This window comes from Numida meleagris, chromosome 4 (assembly GCF_002078875.1).
Source record: "Numida meleagris isolate 19003 breed g44 Domestic line chromosome 4, NumMel1.0, whole genome shotgun sequence".
Classification (NCBI taxonomy): domain Eukaryota; kingdom Metazoa; phylum Chordata; class Aves; order Galliformes; family Numididae; genus Numida; species Numida meleagris.
Genome location: NC_034412.1, coordinates 62603758 through 62623845, shown reverse-complemented (window position 1 = coordinate 62623845; position 20088 = coordinate 62603758). Strand labels below are relative to the sequence as shown.

Below are 20088 nucleotides of genomic sequence, written 5' to 3'. Positions count from 1 at the left end.
AGGTAGAACACAGAGGTATGGCACTGAGCTCTGCAGCCAGCTGCTGCCTCATGTCCATCGCAGCTCTCCTCTGCTGGGTGCTGTGCCTGGCACGTGGGGGAAGGCAGCGTGCTGTGGGAGGCTGCTGGTGGCCGTGCTCATCTGGGGAGGCTGTGTGCCCAGAAAAGATTTGGGTTAGAATACTGTCCGCTGTGCGCCTCATCTTGTTCAGGCACGCGCTCAGGTTCAGAGGGGCAGCTGAAATATTTGCAAATATAATTAAATCCATGAATCCAAGTGCTCGCTGCATTTGTTAGGCTGCTGTCTTCAGCAGTTTCCTCCTTTATCCATCCCTTGTTCCGAGTCCTTGCCGTTCCCAGAGCGCTTTGGGGTTCGTATAGCTGATGTGCTTAGGTTTTGAAGATGAAGCATTCTAGCTCTGTCTCTTTTCTGGGAAATAGATTTTTAAATGATTGATTGAAAGGCAATAGACGGAGTGCATACATTTATGCAACAAACTTATGTACTTCAGGACAAACTATTGGCTTTTTTTTTTTTTTTGAAAGAGAGAAACAAACTGCTTTTCCCCTTTTGGGGACTGGGAGTGAGTAATGTTCAGCAGATAGGGCTGTATAATATCAGGTAATACTGTATAAGCACTTAAAAGAAAAAGGTTTCTATTTCTAGTCACTGAAATGACTCGCTAATAAAGTAGAGCTGAGGCTACTGGAATAGCGTATGGCAGTGCAGAAGTGTCTCCTGTTCTATTGGATGCTAAAATCTCACCTCTTTTCCTGTGATTTCTATTCAGCTGTGTACCTTGTGGAAGGAGTGCCATGAGAGATCTCCCCTTAAATAGATACTCTCTTAAATTAGACCCAAACATCCCAGCTCTCATTTGGACATACAGCACTGAGTGTACTTCAGGTATTTGGGGGTGTCCAGCAGTGAAGTTATTTAACACAAGAATGCCTTTAAGGCTGTTTCCCATCTCTTGCCTTTATTTCCTTTCTTGCTCTTTACTTCTACATTCTCCCCCCCAGTATATCTTAAAAAAAAGAGAGTGGACTTCGGGTAACAAGTGAGAAGGATTTGTGAAATCAAATGTACTCAAAACCAAATGATTCTTACCGTCACTTACACTTTGGTTACCAAACTAGGTGACATTTGCTTTATACTTAATTTCTACAAGTTTTCGTCCTTTATCTGATTCAAGATTAGTTTCTTTTAAGCCAACTAGAATGTGAGTAACTTGCCTACTTTAAGAGAAAGTTTAAGGAATGTTTACAGCTACTGCTTTCTTACAAACTACTTCTTGGAAATCACTACATTATTATGAATACAATCCGAGATGTTTACAAAATTAGTGAGTGCTTATCAAAAATTGACTTGTGTAAAAATAAAATTATTATGTCAGTTTCCCCTTTTTAATGGCAAATAATAGTCATTTCTTAGGATGAGGCAGGTTAGAGTATTACTTATCTAAATCCTGGTACTGAAACCCCCTGTTAATTCTAATAGGCGTGTTGTAGTGTAGTACAGCGCATTCTAACTCTTTTCCACACTTTTCTGAAATGCTCATTGTAAGTTTTCTTATTTTTCCCTTCCCTGTACTTGTGTGCTTGTTAGTTGTTATTAACATTTCAATGACTACAAAATATGAGTTTTCCTAAATAGGGGAAATTACTTAGCCTTGCTTGAAAGCACGGAGCATGCAAACCACCCGTATGCTGCATTAAGAATATTTCACCTACTGTTTACGTATTTCCCTACTTCAGTGAGAGTTGGCATAGGAACCACTGAAATCTGGAGTATAAAATGTGATGCAAAGCTTTTGTCCCTTAGCAGTGATCCTAGAGAAAGCCCTGAATGAAGTGATCTGACATGACAATTTCCAACCTGGTTAAATGCAGTCACACTCCTTCATGTCACAAACTGCAATTCTGCCATCTCCATTGCGACCTATTGGCTTTAAGGTATATTGTCCTCTGTTTTCAACTATGACCCGTAGGCAGAACTAACTGAATGAATAAATGGAAGAAATCCTAATGAGGCCATTCTGTTTGTAAAAAGATGAATAACGTTAGTCCATTGGCTCACTGAGTTTTCTGAGAAAGGGCAATATTTGCCAAGTGCTTTGAACACTAATAGCTTAGCTTCTAAATGTGCTAAGATCCTACAGTTTTATCTGTTTTTTTTTTTTAAATCTGTTTTAGGCCTTCCTGTTGGCTGCTAGTGTGTATAACGTGCCAAGTCTTCAGCACAGTGCTTAAAGCCGTGCTTGTGCTTAGTTACAGTAACATCGTATTTAGGCCTTGTGAAATAAAACAGCGATGTGTAGTCTACTCTTTCCATAGGATAGGAAAAGAATTAGAAGAACCATCAATGGCAATAGGAAAAAAAAAATGCTTTAAATGATTGAACAGGTGGAATTTTCGAGATACAGGGCTGTTTGTTTGTAAGCAAACAGTACTGGTTGTCCCAGTTATTTAACAATATGGGAAGAGCCCACACTTGCCTTATCGTGTTGTCTCAGCCATTTATGGACCCAGCTTCCTTCATCTCTCTGATTGACAGCACCGGTGCTTCTAAAGCTGCTAGAGCTGCAACAGAGAAGATATTAAAGGGGGGGGGGAAAAAAAAAAAAAGGGAGGTGGAGGAATGGGATGAGAAAGTCTGAAAAAAATTGTTACTATCTGAATCTGTTAGCCCAAAGCACACTGGTGAGATATCTGCCTTCCAAGAGGCTCTATCTACGTTTGAAATCTTCTGTTTCACAGATGAAAGATGGTATATAGAAAGGGAAAACAAGTAATTAAATGTTACAGCATAAGCAGAAGTGAAACAATTGTTGTTAAAATTTTTTGTCTTCATATACTTTTAGAACTGTTTTGCAAATGTAAGCGTAATATATGGGGAGTATTTTTGTCTGTAAAAAAAAAAACAAAAAACAAAACACACAACAACAACAAACAAACAACTGGAATATCTTCTTTTAATTAAAAAAAGACTTCTGTATGCTCAGTCCATCTCTCTAAACTCACAACTCTTAAACTGAAATAATCTTCTATAGAATAATGAGGAATTTGACATTGCTTATGAGATTCAGACATGCAGTTTCTGTTAATTTAAATGAGAGCTGTGTGGGCTCTCCTATCACTTAAGTAGCTTTGAAAAAATAAACACTTTGCCCTTCATGTAGTATTTCTGTGCAGTAGTGGGTGTGCAGTAGTCAGTGTTTACCGTCTGCTTTGTAAAAAGTTTTGAATTCCTTTTCATGAGTGTGGAATTGCCATTTTGTACTTAATAGGAGAAACATGAAAAGTAAGGTATTCTTTAAAATAGCATTAAGTATTTGTCTAAGCATGTCAATAAATACTCAAAGATGATGTGAAAAAGTTCATGCGTTTTAAAGAAGAAAAATAATTAGATTGCAATGAATAAGCTCAGATTTGATATGAATTCTTCTAATATTTGTGAAACTTGCATCAGATTTTTGGTTTAGTTTGGTGAAAAACAGAGAAAAATGCGGTTACTTCTTGTGCCCTTGTTATCTGTAACCTTGCATCATGACTCTAGGTTAAGACGTGGGAGACCCAGGGTCATTTCTTGCAGGTAGAAGGGAAACTCCCTTTGGGCCGATGGCTCGTTCACAGCAGACCTCAGCCAGCATGAAAATATTGATGTAGAAGAGACACTGTCCTTCCGTCTCTCCTGGATGGAATTTTGTCCTGTGGTGATGTTTTAGAACATCTACCCCTAGAACTTCTGAATTTACAAGTTCTTCTTGAAGCGTTTTGAGTTAAGTTGCAGACTCCTACTATTAAGGACCGTGTTCCTGATAAGTTTCAAACTTGGTTTACTCTTTCACACTAAAAAAACAAAAGGAAAGAAAATAAGAGTGGAGGAAAAGATACAGGGAGAAATACTTATCCATGAAGACTGATAGGTGAGATTATGGAGGAGAGAGCTGTATTAGGAATGATTATTTTGTGTGTCTTTTCTTTCTCTTTCAAGCAAATGTCAAACAGCAGTGTGGTAGTGACTGTGGAGACCTTCCAGGGTAGCAGCATAGATTGTAGCTGATCTCCCACGCTAACAATTAAGTAATTATTTGCTCTACCATGTTGCCTCTTTCATGTGGTTTTCACCTGACTCTTGTCTGTAATGCATTCAGCTCTTCCAAGCTCAGTCCCTAAGTAGGAAAATGATAGTTTGCTTAGAACTAAAGATCTTCACCTTCTTCAGATCTGGTGGTCCGAATTTTCCAACTATTTTGTAGCAAAATTTTTGACCTGATCTAATGGAAGTCTCAGCTTCATGAATGTAGAAGAAAACAAACAAAGTTGCTCCTTGAATCTTAAAAGCAAAGCCATGGTCTGAGATGAGAGGAAAAAATTTCTTTAGATATAATTTCTTTAAATGAAAATTAGTATTGTAATTAAGAATAATAGCAGAATTGAAAGAGAGAGATGTTTGAGAAGAGAGATGAGCAGTGGCACTCTCCTGTGTTTCTTTCTTTTTCTGGATAAAGAAGGGATTTGATTATTTGGGTAGTTTTCTATGCTAGCGCAGATCAGAACTTTGATTTTTGAAATGTTAACAAGAGCAGCTGTACTCTAAAGTCCCAGCTGTTTTCATAATGCTGAAAAAATATGTAAGAGGAAGTGAAAAAGAAATAGCGGGGAAATCCTCAGTGAGCTTGAGAAATACTCTCCCTTCTCATTTGTGAAAACTATTCAGTATGTTTGTATTTTTGTCTGTGGTGTTTATGTTAGCTTAGAAGGAGACTTCTAAAGATTTATTTTGCATGTGTACTCCAAAGATTTTAAAAGTGTGAAGAAAATGGGCTTCTGGGAGTGGAGGAATGGCGAAGAACCCATTTGGCTTGGGGTAACACATGCCTGGCTTAAAGGGAAGCACATTGTCTTGGCACTGCAGGTCAGTGCAGCTGTTGACTTGTGTGGAATTACTCCTGGCTTTCATTTCTTGAACAAAATGTTATTTGCACTTAAAACTAAAGCTTTACTGGGAAGGGTAAGCCCGTCCTGGCTGCTCCCCCTCGCCAATACTGTTTGTCCTCCCTGGCCTTCTTTGCTCCTTGGTTGCCATCTTTTGCTTACAGTCTGCTGTCACATCGCTTTCCTCTGAGATTCCCTTAGGGCTTCCAAAACTCTAACATTGTATCTGCAAGAACTGAACTGCTTGTAAACACTTCAGGTACTAACAGAAGGGAAGGAAGATGCATTTTGCATGCGGAGTAGGGATGTGGCTGTAGTAATTATCCTTCCTGATATCATTCCTGCTCTCGTTACTTCTGCCATTCCATTTCTCAGTTCATGTGTTGGCCTGCAAAATGTTTAGAGATGAGTCTAGTGTATTTTTTTTGGTATTGTTGGCAATTTACTGGTAATATAAAATGTCTGGAAGAAGCTCAGCTTGATAGCTGCAGTTTTTCTACCCACTAGGCTGGCTGCTTGTCTTCTGGAAAGAAGTTCATGCTCAAAAGCATAAAAGTTGATTATTAATGTAAGAACTTCACAAGTTTGTATCTAGTTGAGAAAGAAAGAGAATAGCTTGCAAAGGAGCATTGGTTTATGCTGAAGTAGAAGTGAGATCTACTGTTCAGATACAGTTCAGCTGAGTCATAAATACTTGGATAATTTTAAATGGTGTATTTTAATATTTTATATTTGTTACAGAAACATTGGCAACAGTCATTTTATTGACCAGCTGGTGACCAGCTTTCCACATTTTAAAATGCAAACAAAATAAATAATCTTAGTGTCCAAGTAAGGAAGAAGACGTGCTATGCTTACAGAGCATCAATGCAAAACAACAAAAAACTGCATGTTTTAATTCTTCCTTATAACTTGCATTTTTTAACACAGTTGTTATTGCATGTTAAAAAGAAAAATTAACATGTTCACTTGTGAATTTGATTTGTTTATTAAACTGAAAGTGTTTGAAATAGTATTATGATTACCATAACTTACTGAGTATCTTTAAGTGAAAAAATGCAGTGTATCATGTACTCTAATTTTTTTACTGTTTTAATTAAGCAACGTTCTACAACCAGAAAAAGAGATGTAGGATAGTATGTTTCTTGATGAGAGAATGCTTACTAAGAAGTGACAAAAGGTTTCAGCTGCTTCTGCACGCAATGAGGAAAGTAAGAAAAGATTGAGTGATATTGAGGTGACAAGAAGATGACACCCTCGGGTTGTGCCGCTGATGTTCTGGTTCACCTGCAGTGCAGCCGGTGTCAGACAAATGGTGCTGTACAACCAGAAGCACTGCAGGTGTTCTTGTTGGGTGGAAGGAAAGTGTGCAGATACTGTGGTTATGGAGTCATGTGAGTGCAGACAGCTGATTTCCACATTTTTCTAAGTTAACTTTAAAAAAAAAAAATGAATTGTAGGTGGCTTTTTGTCTTTTCAGGGTAAATTAAATGACATGGCATTTCTAAAGCGGTTCTGATGCTTCCTCCAAAATCCAGTTTCTGCAGTTTAAAGTCAAGCATGAATCTATAGAAGTTGCTGATTTGCTGGCCATGTAATTAAGGAACCATATGAGTACCAGTGTGGGCTTGGACTCAGAAACCAATCTGCCAGGGTGGTGAGGCTCCAGACACTTACATGTTGTATCTAGGCTTTACAATGCTTTCTGCAAGCCCTTTTGAGGGAGTTACTTTGGGTGTCATCTTCTGCCTGAGCATCCTTAAAGAAGATTTGTGTCCATGTGAAACATTTAAGTTTTTTAAAGGTAGGTGTCCACAAGAGTGAGTTGGGTGTCTAAACAGCAGCACATTGATCAGTTCACCTAATTGTTGTAACCTCTAGATTAGGGACTGTGTTAGGGCTAGATGGATGCTGGTGCCTGTAGTGGGTCAAGTTAGAAAAAGGTTATAAATCTTACCTGACTTTATTAAATGCTGCCCTGGCTCTCAGAGGTAAGGGTTGTCTTCTGAGTGATCAAAATAACCCACATCTCCCATGGACTTGTGCAGAACTTGAGGATGCACTACACCTTTCTAGAGGCTCTGCTTTGTTCTAGTGGCTCTGTAATTAGCAGGGAAAAAAAAAAAAACAAATAGGAAATTTCTTTAGCACAGTTGGAGTGAATGTTGAAACACTTCATGCAGGGCTGAATTCCAGTTCGTTAATGTACTGTAGGCAGCTTTCAATACAGTAATGCCAAAAACGGAGCTGCTTTGTGCCAAAGCAGCAGCTATACCCGTACTCTACATGACATCCAGTCTTCTCTCTCTCTGACCAATGGCAGTCAGTTAATTAAAACGTTGGGAGATTTAAGCTGTCACTTTAAAATAATGTAAGAGAATTTGAATGCACAAAGGCAAGATTGTCAGTGTCCCCTCTCTTGCTAACTCAAAACATTTGGTTTCCTGTGCTCTGTGATGCATGTGGAAAACTCTGAATTTTCACATAACATATTGTATGCCTTGTTTTCCAGATTGTGTCCCACGAGAACTTTCAGAGATGCTGTTTGTAGTCCTTCCCTCCGATTCTCTCCTCCACTCCTTTCAAGTTTAATTATCACCTACTTAGATCTTCTGGAATGACTTCAACATCCAAAAGGGTAGAAAGGGTGAAAAAGATTATCTTGGTAACCAGGCTGTGCAAAAAGATAACGACAACCATTTCTGTTCTCCTTTTAGTGTGGTGTGTGTATGTTTTTGTTTTTGGGGTTTTTTTGCAGTTGTGTTGAGTTGGTTGTGTATAGTTCTGATCTATGGTATACTAGCTAAAAGAGCTACAAACATGTCTTGTTATGTCTTCTAAGGAATTTGAAGTCCTAATTAGAATATTTTTGAGGATTTTTTTTTGCAGCCCTATTGCTGAATGTAATCAAGTATGATGGTGCTAATTGTTCTGGAGAGATAGTTACATAACAGTAGAGCACCTTAGTAACATTTGATATAAGGAAATGAATTTTTACTTTATTTACATCAGCTTGTGGGTGCATCCAGCTGGTCATTTATTAACTTATTTTCTGGCATAGCTGTGATGAAAAACATTCTCTTGCAGTCCCTTTCTTCTCTTGAAATTCCCCCTTGTATGTTCACCAAGATGTTCTGCTGCTCTCTACCCAAACTCCCACAGAGATAAATCTAGCTCTTGTTCTACTGAATTCTTTCAGCCTGGCACTGACAACACTAGTGCCCCCATCTGATTAAATCTACTTCAATGCCATGCAATATGACAAATGCTTTTGGTTCAAATTGAATGGTAAAAAGCTCTTGCTAACAGGAGAAACAGTTGTCAGCTGTCACTGTTTTGGTACCAAACACGCATTGTGCTGGAACAAGCAGACAAAGAAGGCTGCAAGACATAGAGCAGATCAAATGGAAAGTCTACTTAGGGTGCATCCAGTGCTATTAAGGCTTGAGTGTGTTTTTATCATGACTTGTTCAACAGCAGAAAGGAGAACATCTATCGGCAGTTCTCAGTGTGGAAAAAAACTGTCCTTTGCTCTCAAGAAGTCCTAGAAATGGCAAGTTTACATGATACTTCCAAGATAAGAATTTTTGAAACAAATTTTAATTTCTTTTGCTCCCAACTGCAGCTTTTGATGCTTTTTGAGGGGAGAAAAAACTAAAGAAAAAAAGCTGCATTGAGTTGCTCTGGAGAAAGCTGTCTGCTGTCAAGTGGTGGCCCTGCTTTAGAAAATCAGACAAGAGAGTGAAATATGGTTAAAAGGGATACATGGAGGTTTGCAGTGATGCTGGCTGAGGAGTTTCTTATGCAAAAACACATGCATTTTTAGGATAATTGGGATTATCTGAGCAGTTTTTTTTTTTGGCTAATACAAACTTAAATTCTCAAATGTGGCTAGTGCATAGTCAGACACTATTGCAGATATCTAAGCTTCTGCTGCAGTAGTTGTCAAACTTGCCAGTCTGACAGCATTTTCAAATGAAAGATTTTGAGGAACACTTATTTCTGTTCCAGAACTATGGACCAAATATTTCCAGCTTCTCTGTTCCTATTTTCCATCTCTCTTTTCTTCCTTCTTCAGAAGAAAGTTTGTTCATTACAGATCATGGGATAAATTGAGATGTTTCTGAGTTGCATTTCTCTGTATGTTTTCCACTCTATTCCTGGTTTTCCACATAGAGCAGCTTTGAAAAGGAGCTAATACTGGTGTTATGTTTTTCTTAAATAACTTGTGTAAGAACCAGGTACCTTTCGAATTAGCACTTGTTTTGAACTTATTCTATCCAGAATATTACAGGCCAGCTTCAGTGCTGTGCCAAATTTATGGTTAATCCCAAACCAGATGAGATCCACTTGGGCATCTATCCTTTATATGGAAAATCCCACATGTGGTATGGCATATGCTGATGTTTCCTTTTGGGACTGTTCTCAGAGGTCATTCATTTGTGAATTAAAAACAGTCCAAATAGATCAGCTTCTAACAGAAGTTTCTGCTTTAGAATAAATTCAGACAAAAAGGGGAGATGGAGGGGATGGTATTACTGCTGCTCACTCATTCCTTACTTCTTGCCCCTTTTTCTTCTTCCTCACCGCTGTCTCAGGGAGAGATTCCTTTCTCTTCATGCTCAGGGGTATAAAATGAAAGAAACTGCTGCAGATTTGAATCTGAATTTTTTGGCTATCATTTTTCTTATTACCGAAGATAATGAGGTGGTAGTGTCCTTCAGGGGCTCCTTGTTTTTCCTAACCTACATAATAAAAATAGTGAAATAAGACATTGAAAGAGAAGTGACTGTGGTGATGGTTTAAAGGAGGAAAAAAAAAATCTGTTTCTATGGCAGCAGCCTTTTAGATGTCCCCAGACTGTAAGGAAATATTCTGTCACTGGTCTTTTCATACTGAACAAAGAAATATTGACCTGAAAGGTCACAAAGTGCTTAATCCTTCAGCTCTGTTGTGTAGAGCTATCCTCATAGCTGTGTTTTCATATGTTCACAGCTTACTAGCTGGTGAGATACCAAGCCTGTCAGCTAAAGAGCACTAAAAATCCTGTTTATCCTTAATATAGCACAATGTAGTAAAGGTGCTTGTAGAGGCTATCATTCCTTCATCAGCTGCAGAGCTTTGTGAGCTTCCATCCAGTTTATTTTACCTCCTAACTGTTCAGGGATTGCTAGGGCTACCATATAACTGCAGTAAAATAGCTGCTTCTCCTCATGCCGCCTCTTTGCTCTAGTGAGTGATGCTCCCTGATAATATAGAATCATATCATAGAATGGCCTGGGTTGAAAAGGACTTCAAAGATCATAGAGTCTCAACCCCCCTGCCAAGTGCAGGGTCGCCAACCACTAGACCAGGCTGCCCAGAGCCATGTCCATCCTGGCCTTGAATGCCTCCAGGGACAGGGCATCCACAACCTCCCTGGGCAACCTGTTCCAGTATCTGCTCATAGAGCAGGCAGTAAGTCTAGCAAGACCAACTAAAGAGAGGCTTTTTTTTTCCTAAGCTATATTTGTATTCTGCTTCCTTTTTCAAAAATTAGATTAACATCTAAGTTTTATTTAATTAAAAGACAGGCTAGCTAAATCCTTTTTGGCATGTAGCATAGAAGGTAGGAAGGAAGCCAGGCAGAAATGACTGCTAGGCTAACTTCATCTCTCAAGCTGTGGCCCAGCTGTTTGTCCTTTTTAGCATTTCCCAAAACACATCCAGCTGGAAACTGCTGGGCACCCAGGGAATGTCTCAACAGGCTGCAGTACCTGCCCGGGGCTGAGCAGCCCTCTGATAGTGAGAACATAAGTCCTGGGAGCTGGCAAGAAAACCTGGGTTGGGTACTAAGAGAGCCAGTGAGGTGTCTTGGAGAATGAGTCCAAAATGCATCAACACCATAAACCAAAGTATAAATAATTATGAAATGAGTTAGTCATTCCTGATGATGAGTTTTTTCCAATGTTCTCAGTGTGTTAATCTTGTTGTGCTCCTGATGGAAGCAATGGTACATATTTATGGTGGACAGCAATCTAATTACTTGCTATTAATAAGCGTCTGGAGTCTCTGGTCTTACTCAGAGATGTGAGGAATAGCAGAATGATGGATTGTTCCCTCTATTTTTTTGTTGCTTCTTCTTCCTTTATCCTCTAGTACAGGATTTGGCCTTTAATATCTGTTATAGTGAAGGAAAAAAGCCCTGTTGCACCATGCTCAAAGTATTGGATGACTTGGAATTGATTGTAGAGAATCCTGTCTGTGTGGGATTTGTCTTCTGATGAGACTGTTTAGGTGATGAAGGTGGCCTTATGCCAACTGATGCTTCTCTCCCTAGGACGAAATTCAGTGTGTTGGAAGGCATATTATGTGGTCTCGCTGCTGTGTGTGGGTGCAGCCCCAGCTTCTGTTCTGGATGCTTAGCAAAGGGTCTCCTTTAGCCTCGTGTTCCAAGAGTTACTAGCTTTGATCTATCAATGAATGAAATCTCTGTCTCTTGAAAGTCATTGTTTAAGAGAAAATAACAGATTTCAGTTTTTAATATTCTAAGGTCAGAAGATATAACAATCTGAGGAATAGCTGCCAGTTTTTCATGGTCAGCTGTATCACTTAATGTGGAGATCCAAAATGTATAGAAGATATTGAGGTATTTGCAAGGTAGGGTCTCAAGTCCAAATTGAAATACTTCACAGTCTCTTCCAGACATCTTGCTTAGTGTTGGCTTGTCATATTGACATGATGGAAGCAGCGCTATTGTCCTTAGTGTCTACAAAAATTAGACTTCAGGTGTGCTATGAAAGTTACTTCATCTACTCTTTTGCTTTACCCTTCAGTGACTTCTTACCCCATTTGAAAGTTACCACTTACAGAGTTTCCCAGAGCTCTTTCCCTCCCCACTTTGAAACATCAGCCCATCTTCACTAACAAAGGGCTGACTTCTGACTCTGATCAGATCAGAATGTGATCTTCAAGTATTTGTTGTCCTTCACACAGCAGCTCACAACCATTTGCCTTTTGCTTCTCTGGTAGGTAGGTAAGCGCAGAGCCATTTCTTTGTTGACCAACATTCTTAAGATTTTACCATGCTATTTGTCGCCTTCTCTGTGAGTGCTTTCATCATGTTTTCATATTGAGCTCCATTTAGCTGTTAGTACATCAGATAGCGTCATCTTGTTTCTTTGTAATTCTTTATTGCTGCCCTTTTCCAATCCAGAATTGGCCCTGAATTAGAATCTTGGTTCTTCCACTGTGGCTACATTGGGCATGCTGTTGTCTTGGTCCTTAAATAATGCTTCTGGTGCAATGCTCAGAAATAGGACAAACTGTAGAAAATTTTGGCTATTGCATTATATTTTGCCCAAGGATCTTGTCCTTGAGTGCAGTAATTCATTCTAGAGTGGGAAAAATAGTAAATGACTCAGTGTCTTTTGACTATTTCCAAAAGAGAACCCTGGAGGTAAGAGTGTTCATAAATACTTGAGTGCGAGCATATGAATGCTAGCTAGCCTGAGCAAAGTCAGCTGGTACCATCCCCCTCATAATGGAAAATTTTATGCTGGGGTGGAACTGCATCATTACTGTTACTAGGATATATTTACTTGCATCAGAATAAACAGAACATTGAACAGACATCTCATAATGGTAGCCATCAGTATTAAATGTAGCAAACAATTTCTAGGTTTTCCCATGAAGTCTCTTCTGCTCAGTGTATAGATTTCATATTGTGCAAATTTTAAATTACTTGAAGTAGAATTCTAAGTGAGGAGCAAAAATTTCAAATGGATTTCCACTATATTAGTTTCAAAAAGATAGCCAGATGGGGAAAATTCAGAGAGCTGCTCAGGAAAGAAGGCTATTGTGAGCTATTGTCTTGCCTGTTGAAGGAACAGAAATATTCTATCTCCATTCCCCTAAAGGATTGTGTAGATGACTTTACTGTTAGTATTACTGTTAATGCTTAAATTTAACTTGATAGGCATGTTGGAACCACATGTTAGGCTTCTGCACTTCATATATAAAAAGTATACTGGGTTACCACCTTTCCACTAAGATTTAATCAGAATTTGCAAGACGATTAATATGCTGTAACACAGAATTTAATTTCATGATTTCAATTTTAATGGATAGATAGCTGTGCAGTGGATTAAAGCCATTTAAAAGGTATTGATGTATCTTTGATTCTTAAGGTTAGAAGTAATATGCTATTTTTGATGCGGTTGCCAGTCATCTAAATAGTACCAATGGCTTCTAGGAGTTGGCAGAATTGAGCTGTAATGTTATAGCTCTTGCTAGGCATAATGGCAAAGAATTAGGAATTGTGTTGTTTAAAGGAATTCTTTTACTCTTTGCTTAGAAGAGCCTTGGGCTTTGAGAGCCTCTGTCCCTGTGAAGGAGTTCGTGCTCTCCATGCTTCTCATGTCACACACATTGTGCAATTGACACTGTCCTGCGCTGTATTGCGTCTGGGAGTCCAACTCTCTTTCTGGTCCAGGAAACCTGCACAAAGGCCGCGTTTGTTCTCCTCCTCCATGACCCCTGGTGACTCAGTGCCCTGCCAGTGTGCTGAAACTGTTTCCTACAGGAAAAAAGGAGCTGGCTTTAGAGCTCTCGAGGTGGAGTATACAAAGGCAGTTGGTTTGAAAATATGTGAGCAGGAAAATAGATAAATTTATTTTAATGCGTCAAGTTAATCATTTTAGATGATATGAAAACAACATCAAGGAAACAAATTAAGATGAGTATTCTATGTTTGCTCTGGGTTTAGTATGTCACATTGTGTTAAGAACAGTAACCAGGTGTGGTTTTTAACCACTAAGAGCTTGGGTGAGGAACAGACCCATGCTTAGTTAAGATCTCACTAGCTATGTTTTTGCTCACAGTTTCTTCATTGCTTTCTTCCTATCAGCCAGTGCAACTACCTGAACATCTGCTTAAAGAAATAGTAGAGTTTTTGACTGTATGAACTGGAGCGCTGTGATGGTAGTTGGTCTGAAGATACTGAAACCACATTCCCATCCCAGGCTTGAATTAAAGGGGAATCTGGGCCATCTTTCAGTGGTCAGTGCAGCACACCTGCTGGTGGTAGGGAAAGCACTTCTCCACAGAGTAATGACTTTCTCTCAATTATGTGTTCTCCCAAAGTTTGCCTTCTATCATGTTTAGAAAGCTTAAAACCCCAAAGAGGGATCAGTTGATTTGAAGCTTCAGTTTCAAAGATGAGCTCTTGAGTGCCTTTCCTGGATGGAAGTGGCAAAGAGTGAGGCTGACAAGCAGCAGGGACAAGGTGAGGAGATGGATGCACAGCGAGTATATGATTCGGAACTCCTGGGCCTTCTGTAGCATCCTCCACAGCCTCCTCTGTGCCCTTCTGGTCCTGCCCCATTCCTGCTGGTTTCCCCTCTCAGTAGCCAGTGCTGAATGTTATTAGCTCTTCATGTGGATTTGGAAAGATATGCATGTATTGCTATTCACATGTTGAGGTGTATGTTCTCACGAAGTGTCTCTGCTCACAGAGACCCTGCCTGTAGAAGCTGACCAAGAAACACAGATGCTCCAGCTGATTACAGTAACCAGGGGTCATTTTCAAAATATTTATGGGCATTCACACAGATTTCTGTTCTTATATGGAAAAATCTCCATGAATCTGAAAAAACTGCAGAGAACACGTCTCTTTCACTGTCCTTAAACATACAGTCATAGCTATGGAACTCTGCTTTCTATAGTAGAACAGTTTTTATCTCCTTGATAGAGAGAAGACAAAATTATTCAGACAGATGTAGTGGTAAATATCATCTACTTGCTCTCTTACTGCATAGGACAGCTGAAGTGAGCATTATGGTTGTGCCAAGTGTGGTGTATTTGGTACTGGAGGAGTGTGAGATCTGATTGAATATGGCTTTTCTCAGGGTACCTCCTCAGTTGCAAGTATCAAGCTAGACAAGTAAAGATATCAAGGGATAAAAATAAAAGATAGGTAAATGTTCTCAGAAAAGAAGGAGCCAAAAATAACCCTGAATTTCATAAGAGATTAGCTGATTACTTCTGTAAACATAAGATACGTTACAGTAAAAGCAAAAAGTTTTAGTCTGGAAGGAAATGGTTTTTAATCAAGTTCAAATTACAAAAAATAAATGTTTTCACTTCCTACACAAGATGCTCTAGCAGATGCAAGAATGTGGCATAGTGAGAATTGGCAAGAACCTGACAGTTATTTGATGGACATGGGATGAGTGCAGTCAGTTAAGAGGGGAGATCACTGTAAGGCAGTAACACTGCAGTGCTTCACCAGCTGCTGCCGCCTCTTGGAATGAAGGTATCCACCTCATTTTTGGACACAAAACCTGAAGGAGGAAGACTTGGTCAGTGCTTCACAGCGCGGATGGCAGGGTACAAATGTGAACTGAACTATTCTAGTTTTAAGTCCTCTGTGGTAGGAAGACTATGATTTTATTCTTGTAGCTATTTATGTCTGTAATTGTCTGTTAATATAATTCTGGCCAGAGTTTTTGGAGGGTCATCTCTAATTAAGACAGACGAGAGACTGCTTCATCCATTAGCTCTAATCCTATTTCACAAGAAGCTCAGTGTCTAAGCTGTTATACTGACTTCCCCCTGATTCATAACTACTGCACCCTTCTCCTCCTCTGACTCTGGAGGAAGGTGCGGCTGAGAGTGGTGTGGATAGAAGTGGTACTCTGACACCTGCTACTAATATGGCTGTCACTTCTTTCTCTATAGTACATAGCCACTTTTAAGAAAAAGCTAATACTGGAGAGGAAGAAAGCTGTGCTTATTGTGTGCGATAGCATTACTGGGTCGTGTGTGTAACTGAGAAAGGGGGATATGGGAGTGTGAAGATGTGGCCAGACCTACGCACAAGTGATGGAGTCTTAACTTGCAGATTGGCCATTTCAACATTCCAGCGTTGTTCAATTCATGTTAAATACCTAAGGAAACAGCTTCTCAAGTAGTGTAGGTTCTAATGGCTTGCCAATTATTCTAATTTCTTCAGTGCCACACCACATCATGCATCCTCTCAGCCCAATAGATATTTATCTATACAAAGTAGAGCAGCTCCACAGAAAGAACTGAGGTGCTTGTCCAGAATAACTGTGAGCTCAATGATCAGGATTCTCATATCATGTGTTGGTACTGTGAGCTGAAATACTTGTTTTACCTGATTCAGAGCATGATCTTCAACACTGCGCTGTAGCCGCAAGGTTGAGAGCACATTCTAAGAATAAAATCTATCTAAGCTTCGTTTACATTCATGGAGATGTGGGGAGATGATAAGCTTCAAGCCTTCTCAGACATACTTCTAACAAATCTGTGCAGAACTATGCTTTTCCTCAGCATTGTCTGAGCTACTGAGAGCTAGCTGGTTCTTCTACAGGTTAATGCATGCAGCAAGTTTCTAAAACTTTGTAGGCCTGTAGGTTAAGCCCATGATTGCTGGATGTTCCTAAATGAATGTTAAAGTTAAGTCCATGCTTAGCTGCTTTCTTGGACACTTACAGATTCAAAATGTACCTATATCACATTTAATCATGTGTGTAAGTGCTTTTCAGAATTGAGTTACTTCACAGGTCAAGCTCTAGCCATTGCCCTCAGCTAGAAACAGTGACAACAGCAAAATACGTGGAGTGTGGGGAAGTAAGAGCAGCACCTGCCCTCAAGCAAATATGCCTTCAGCATGCCCATGTCTCCCTGTTTCTTGAAAGACTGCATTCAGCACCTCCACCGCTTCTAACAGCTTACATCTTGCCTCTGTGCTAAATGATTCCTGAGTCATTGTGGTCTTGAAAGCCTTAGGTTGCTAAGGTGCAAAATGGAGGATGTTACATGAAAGAAATGGGATTCATTATTGGCGTATGAGTCACCTCTTTTGGAGTCTGATCGCTATTTTCCATATAAACACTTTTCACTGATAAAAGAAATGCACACCTCATTTGAGTGGAATGCTTGTGATCTGCAGCTAAAATGGGCAAAGGACAGCTGAAGTATGTGCATTCTTGGAGGTTGCCCATACTGCACAAAAAGGGGTGCTTCTGTTGATTTCAACTCCTCTGGTACAGCCCCCAGGCAACTGAATCAGTGCAGCAGTAACAAAATGGCAGAGACTCCCTCCGGAGATAAGCTTTAGCTGTGGTACTTGAAGTTTAATGCTTTTTTTCCTCTCTGTTTGGGGATACCCTCATGACTTCCTAAACTGTTTAAAAAAAAAAAAAAAAAAAGCACTGCAAAAATAGTCCCTTAGTTTTCTCTCATCCCTCCAAATTATCTGTGGAAAGGGTTTTTGGGATAATTATTGCAAGTGGGTAGAGGAAAAGTATCTGTGAAAGCACCTGTTATTTGAAAACAAAAAAGAAACCCCACAAAGCAAAACACTGGCACATTTAATCAAACAGTTCTAGTAGATGCCAGTAATAGATTGAATAGTCACTTGAAAGACAAAAGCTCAAAGTAGTACATTTAGAATCTAACTAAGTACATCTTGCAGTTTAAGTATGGTAGCATTATATATTCTGCAATGGCCTTATACCCTGGAGAAGTATGACTTATAGCTGGCAGTTTCATTTCTCTTGAAGAAGACTGTGCTTGCATATGAGCTAGTGAGCCAACGTTTCTCTCTTTGAAAGAGGATAAAGTGAGTTCTCCCATGAAAAAAGCCGCTGTACTAGTTCAGAGCCATCATGGAGCAAGCTGACAGGAGGTGGAAGCAGCAGTTGTGCAGTAGGTGTCTGAGATTGGCAATGTTTCAAAATCCTGTCTAAAATAGTTAGTTGGAGACAGGCAGAGTCAATGTTGAGCCTGTACGCTCTGTTCAGTGTGAGCACATTACGTGGAAGAATGAGCTCCATCTGACTTGTTTTGGAGAGCTTGGGTGAGCATAACACTGGAAAGGATGGGCTATGAGTTACTGAGATTCAGAAGGGTTTTTAATTGAATGTGAAAGCTATTTAGTTGTTACAGGATTTGTATACATTTATCATTCTCAAATTACTGTATTGGCTAACACAACATCTGAAAAGCCAACATACGACAAAAATGATAGTATGGATGCAGTACGAAATACTGTCTTTTCAGAATGAGTGCCTGTGGAGATGATGGGTAGAAGAACAATGGATGATGTGTAAGGATGGGAAAAATATGAATTGAGATTCATTTGAAATGTGCAGCCATGGACACCTGTGATTGCTGCCCAGTCTCCGTGTATGGATTACAGGGAGAAACAGATGAAATCACCTGCATCTGAGAAAAGGCATTGCTGTCCTGCAGGCATTTCCCACCTGGCTGCTCAGCACTGGGCACACGCTCCTGGAGAGTGGGATCTCTTGGCTTCTGCACTTGGACATGCCTGTTCTACAGGAATTGTTGAAAACAAATGCAGAGTATAATCATATAGGAAACCATGCTTCTGTGGAAGAGAACTGTGGGCTCATCATGCATGTGCTGAGCTGGTGGGTCTAGTTCTGCTACTGGTTTGAGGGCTTAGACATACAGTGTTTTCTGGGTGCAACACAAGTTTAGTACTGCCACAAGTCCTTGCTTTGCTGGGATTTTGCCTCATAATTCATAAAACCATCACAGTTCTTCCTCTCACAAATACATGCTTACATGACTTTTTTAAGCTTTGATTTTTAGATACCTCTTAATTACTTAAAAAGCCTAAAAGGTTTTTGCCTTATAAAAAGCAAAGAAGCAAACAAAAACATAATGGGGGGGAAAAAAAGGTGCCTTTATTGGTTTTATGGCTTTTCAAAATGGTGAGTTGGTTTGCGGTGTTGGAGACAGGACTCCTGCTTGGCAAACAATGAGTGTAGGTCAGCCCATCTCTTCTGTGGTTGCTATTTATTGTTTGCTAGTGTAGTCAAGTACTTTTCAGAAGGCCTGTTCTATGCTTTAATTGGAAACAACTTCTAAAACTGCTTTAGGGCACTAGTTAACCAAAACTGCTTCTGTGCAGTGCTAAGAATAACAACTACAAAATGAATTTACTTATTTTACCACCTGGACAAATATGATATACAATTCTAGTCCCTTGAAAGAACTTCAACTTAATCACTTAAATACAGTTTTTGGCTGTTCCTGGATGTTGATGAGGTGGTAATTAATGAATCTGAAATTTGGAAGGGAAAAGCCTTGAATACAGTCATTCCCTTCTGAAAGTATGGTAAAAGCAAGAGTAGAGCAGCAACTTCTGAAACAATTTGGATGGCTTGAGAGGAGAAGGGAGGACTGTCTGGTGAGCAGGATGAAATCAAGTAGTGAGCAGCTGAAGAAGCAAACACTGACAGCAAGCTTTTTTTCTCTGCTTGCTCATTAGAAGTTAGTTGCTCGGACAGGTAGTAGTACCAGTTGTTATATATAATTTTTTTAATCTCCAAGGCTTTGAGGAGTTGTACGAGACAGTACTTCATCTGTTTTCCTTTTGCAAAGGTAAAGTGGCTCAAGGTCACGTGAGAGAATAATGACTGAACTGTGAAGGAACTGCAGGGTTTAAACATGGACCAGGAGATTGGTGCCAAAGCTGTGCCTGAATTCATAGCAGTCTGTCAACTAGATTCTTCTGGTCTGCTCTGCTCTCTGTTCATATCATGATTTTTTTGCCAGTGGCTTTTAAGAAGTTGCACAAATGTCTGTTGCTGTACTGAAGGTGATGTTGGGGTACTTCTGCTGAATATTTTATATTTCAATTACTGCTGCTACAATCACGCTTTTTTTCCAGAGTAAATGAAACACAGAAATCAAATTATTGAGAGCCTCAAGAAGCTTTTATTTAGAGATCATTTACTGAGGAGGAAAGAAGGAATAATAAGGAAAGAAAGTTCTTGAATTCAATTAATGAATGCTTAGCTGGATCAGAAGTGAAAACATGTCATATGAACCAATAATAGAAGCAAATCCCATTACCCTAATATCTTACCTAAATTATAGCTACTGAACATTTGCCGGGGAGGAGTGGAAAGTGAGGTTTGGATTCATAATAGTTTTGAGACCATGGAAAACTAATGTATTTTTCCTTTTTCTTTCTTTCTTTTTTTTCTTTAGGTAAGTAACTGAATGGGACGTGAAGAATTGACGTTTAAATGGCCAGCATGTTGCAAAAGGTATTTCACTTTAGGTTGAAGAGAAACGCTTGAATAATTTGAGTGCATGTTTAATG

At 39.5% G+C, this 20088-nt stretch overlaps 1 protein-coding gene across 2 annotated transcripts in view; it reads left to right on the top strand.

Moving 5' to 3' along the window:
* ANK2 (ankyrin 2) overlaps positions 1–20088 on the top strand; it is a 347429-nt gene that overhangs the window by 32406 nt on the left and 294935 nt on the right. The window contains exon 2 of one of the 2 annotated variants that reach the window (XM_021394064.1): positions 19974–20032. The exons of the other annotated variant lie outside the window; for it this stretch is intronic. Coding sequence (XP_021249739.1) covers positions 20012–20032 — 21 coding nt within the window. The 5' untranslated portion in view covers positions 19974–20011. The remainder of the gene's footprint in view (positions 1–19973; positions 20033–20088) is intronic. 2 annotated transcript variants of the gene reach the window in all.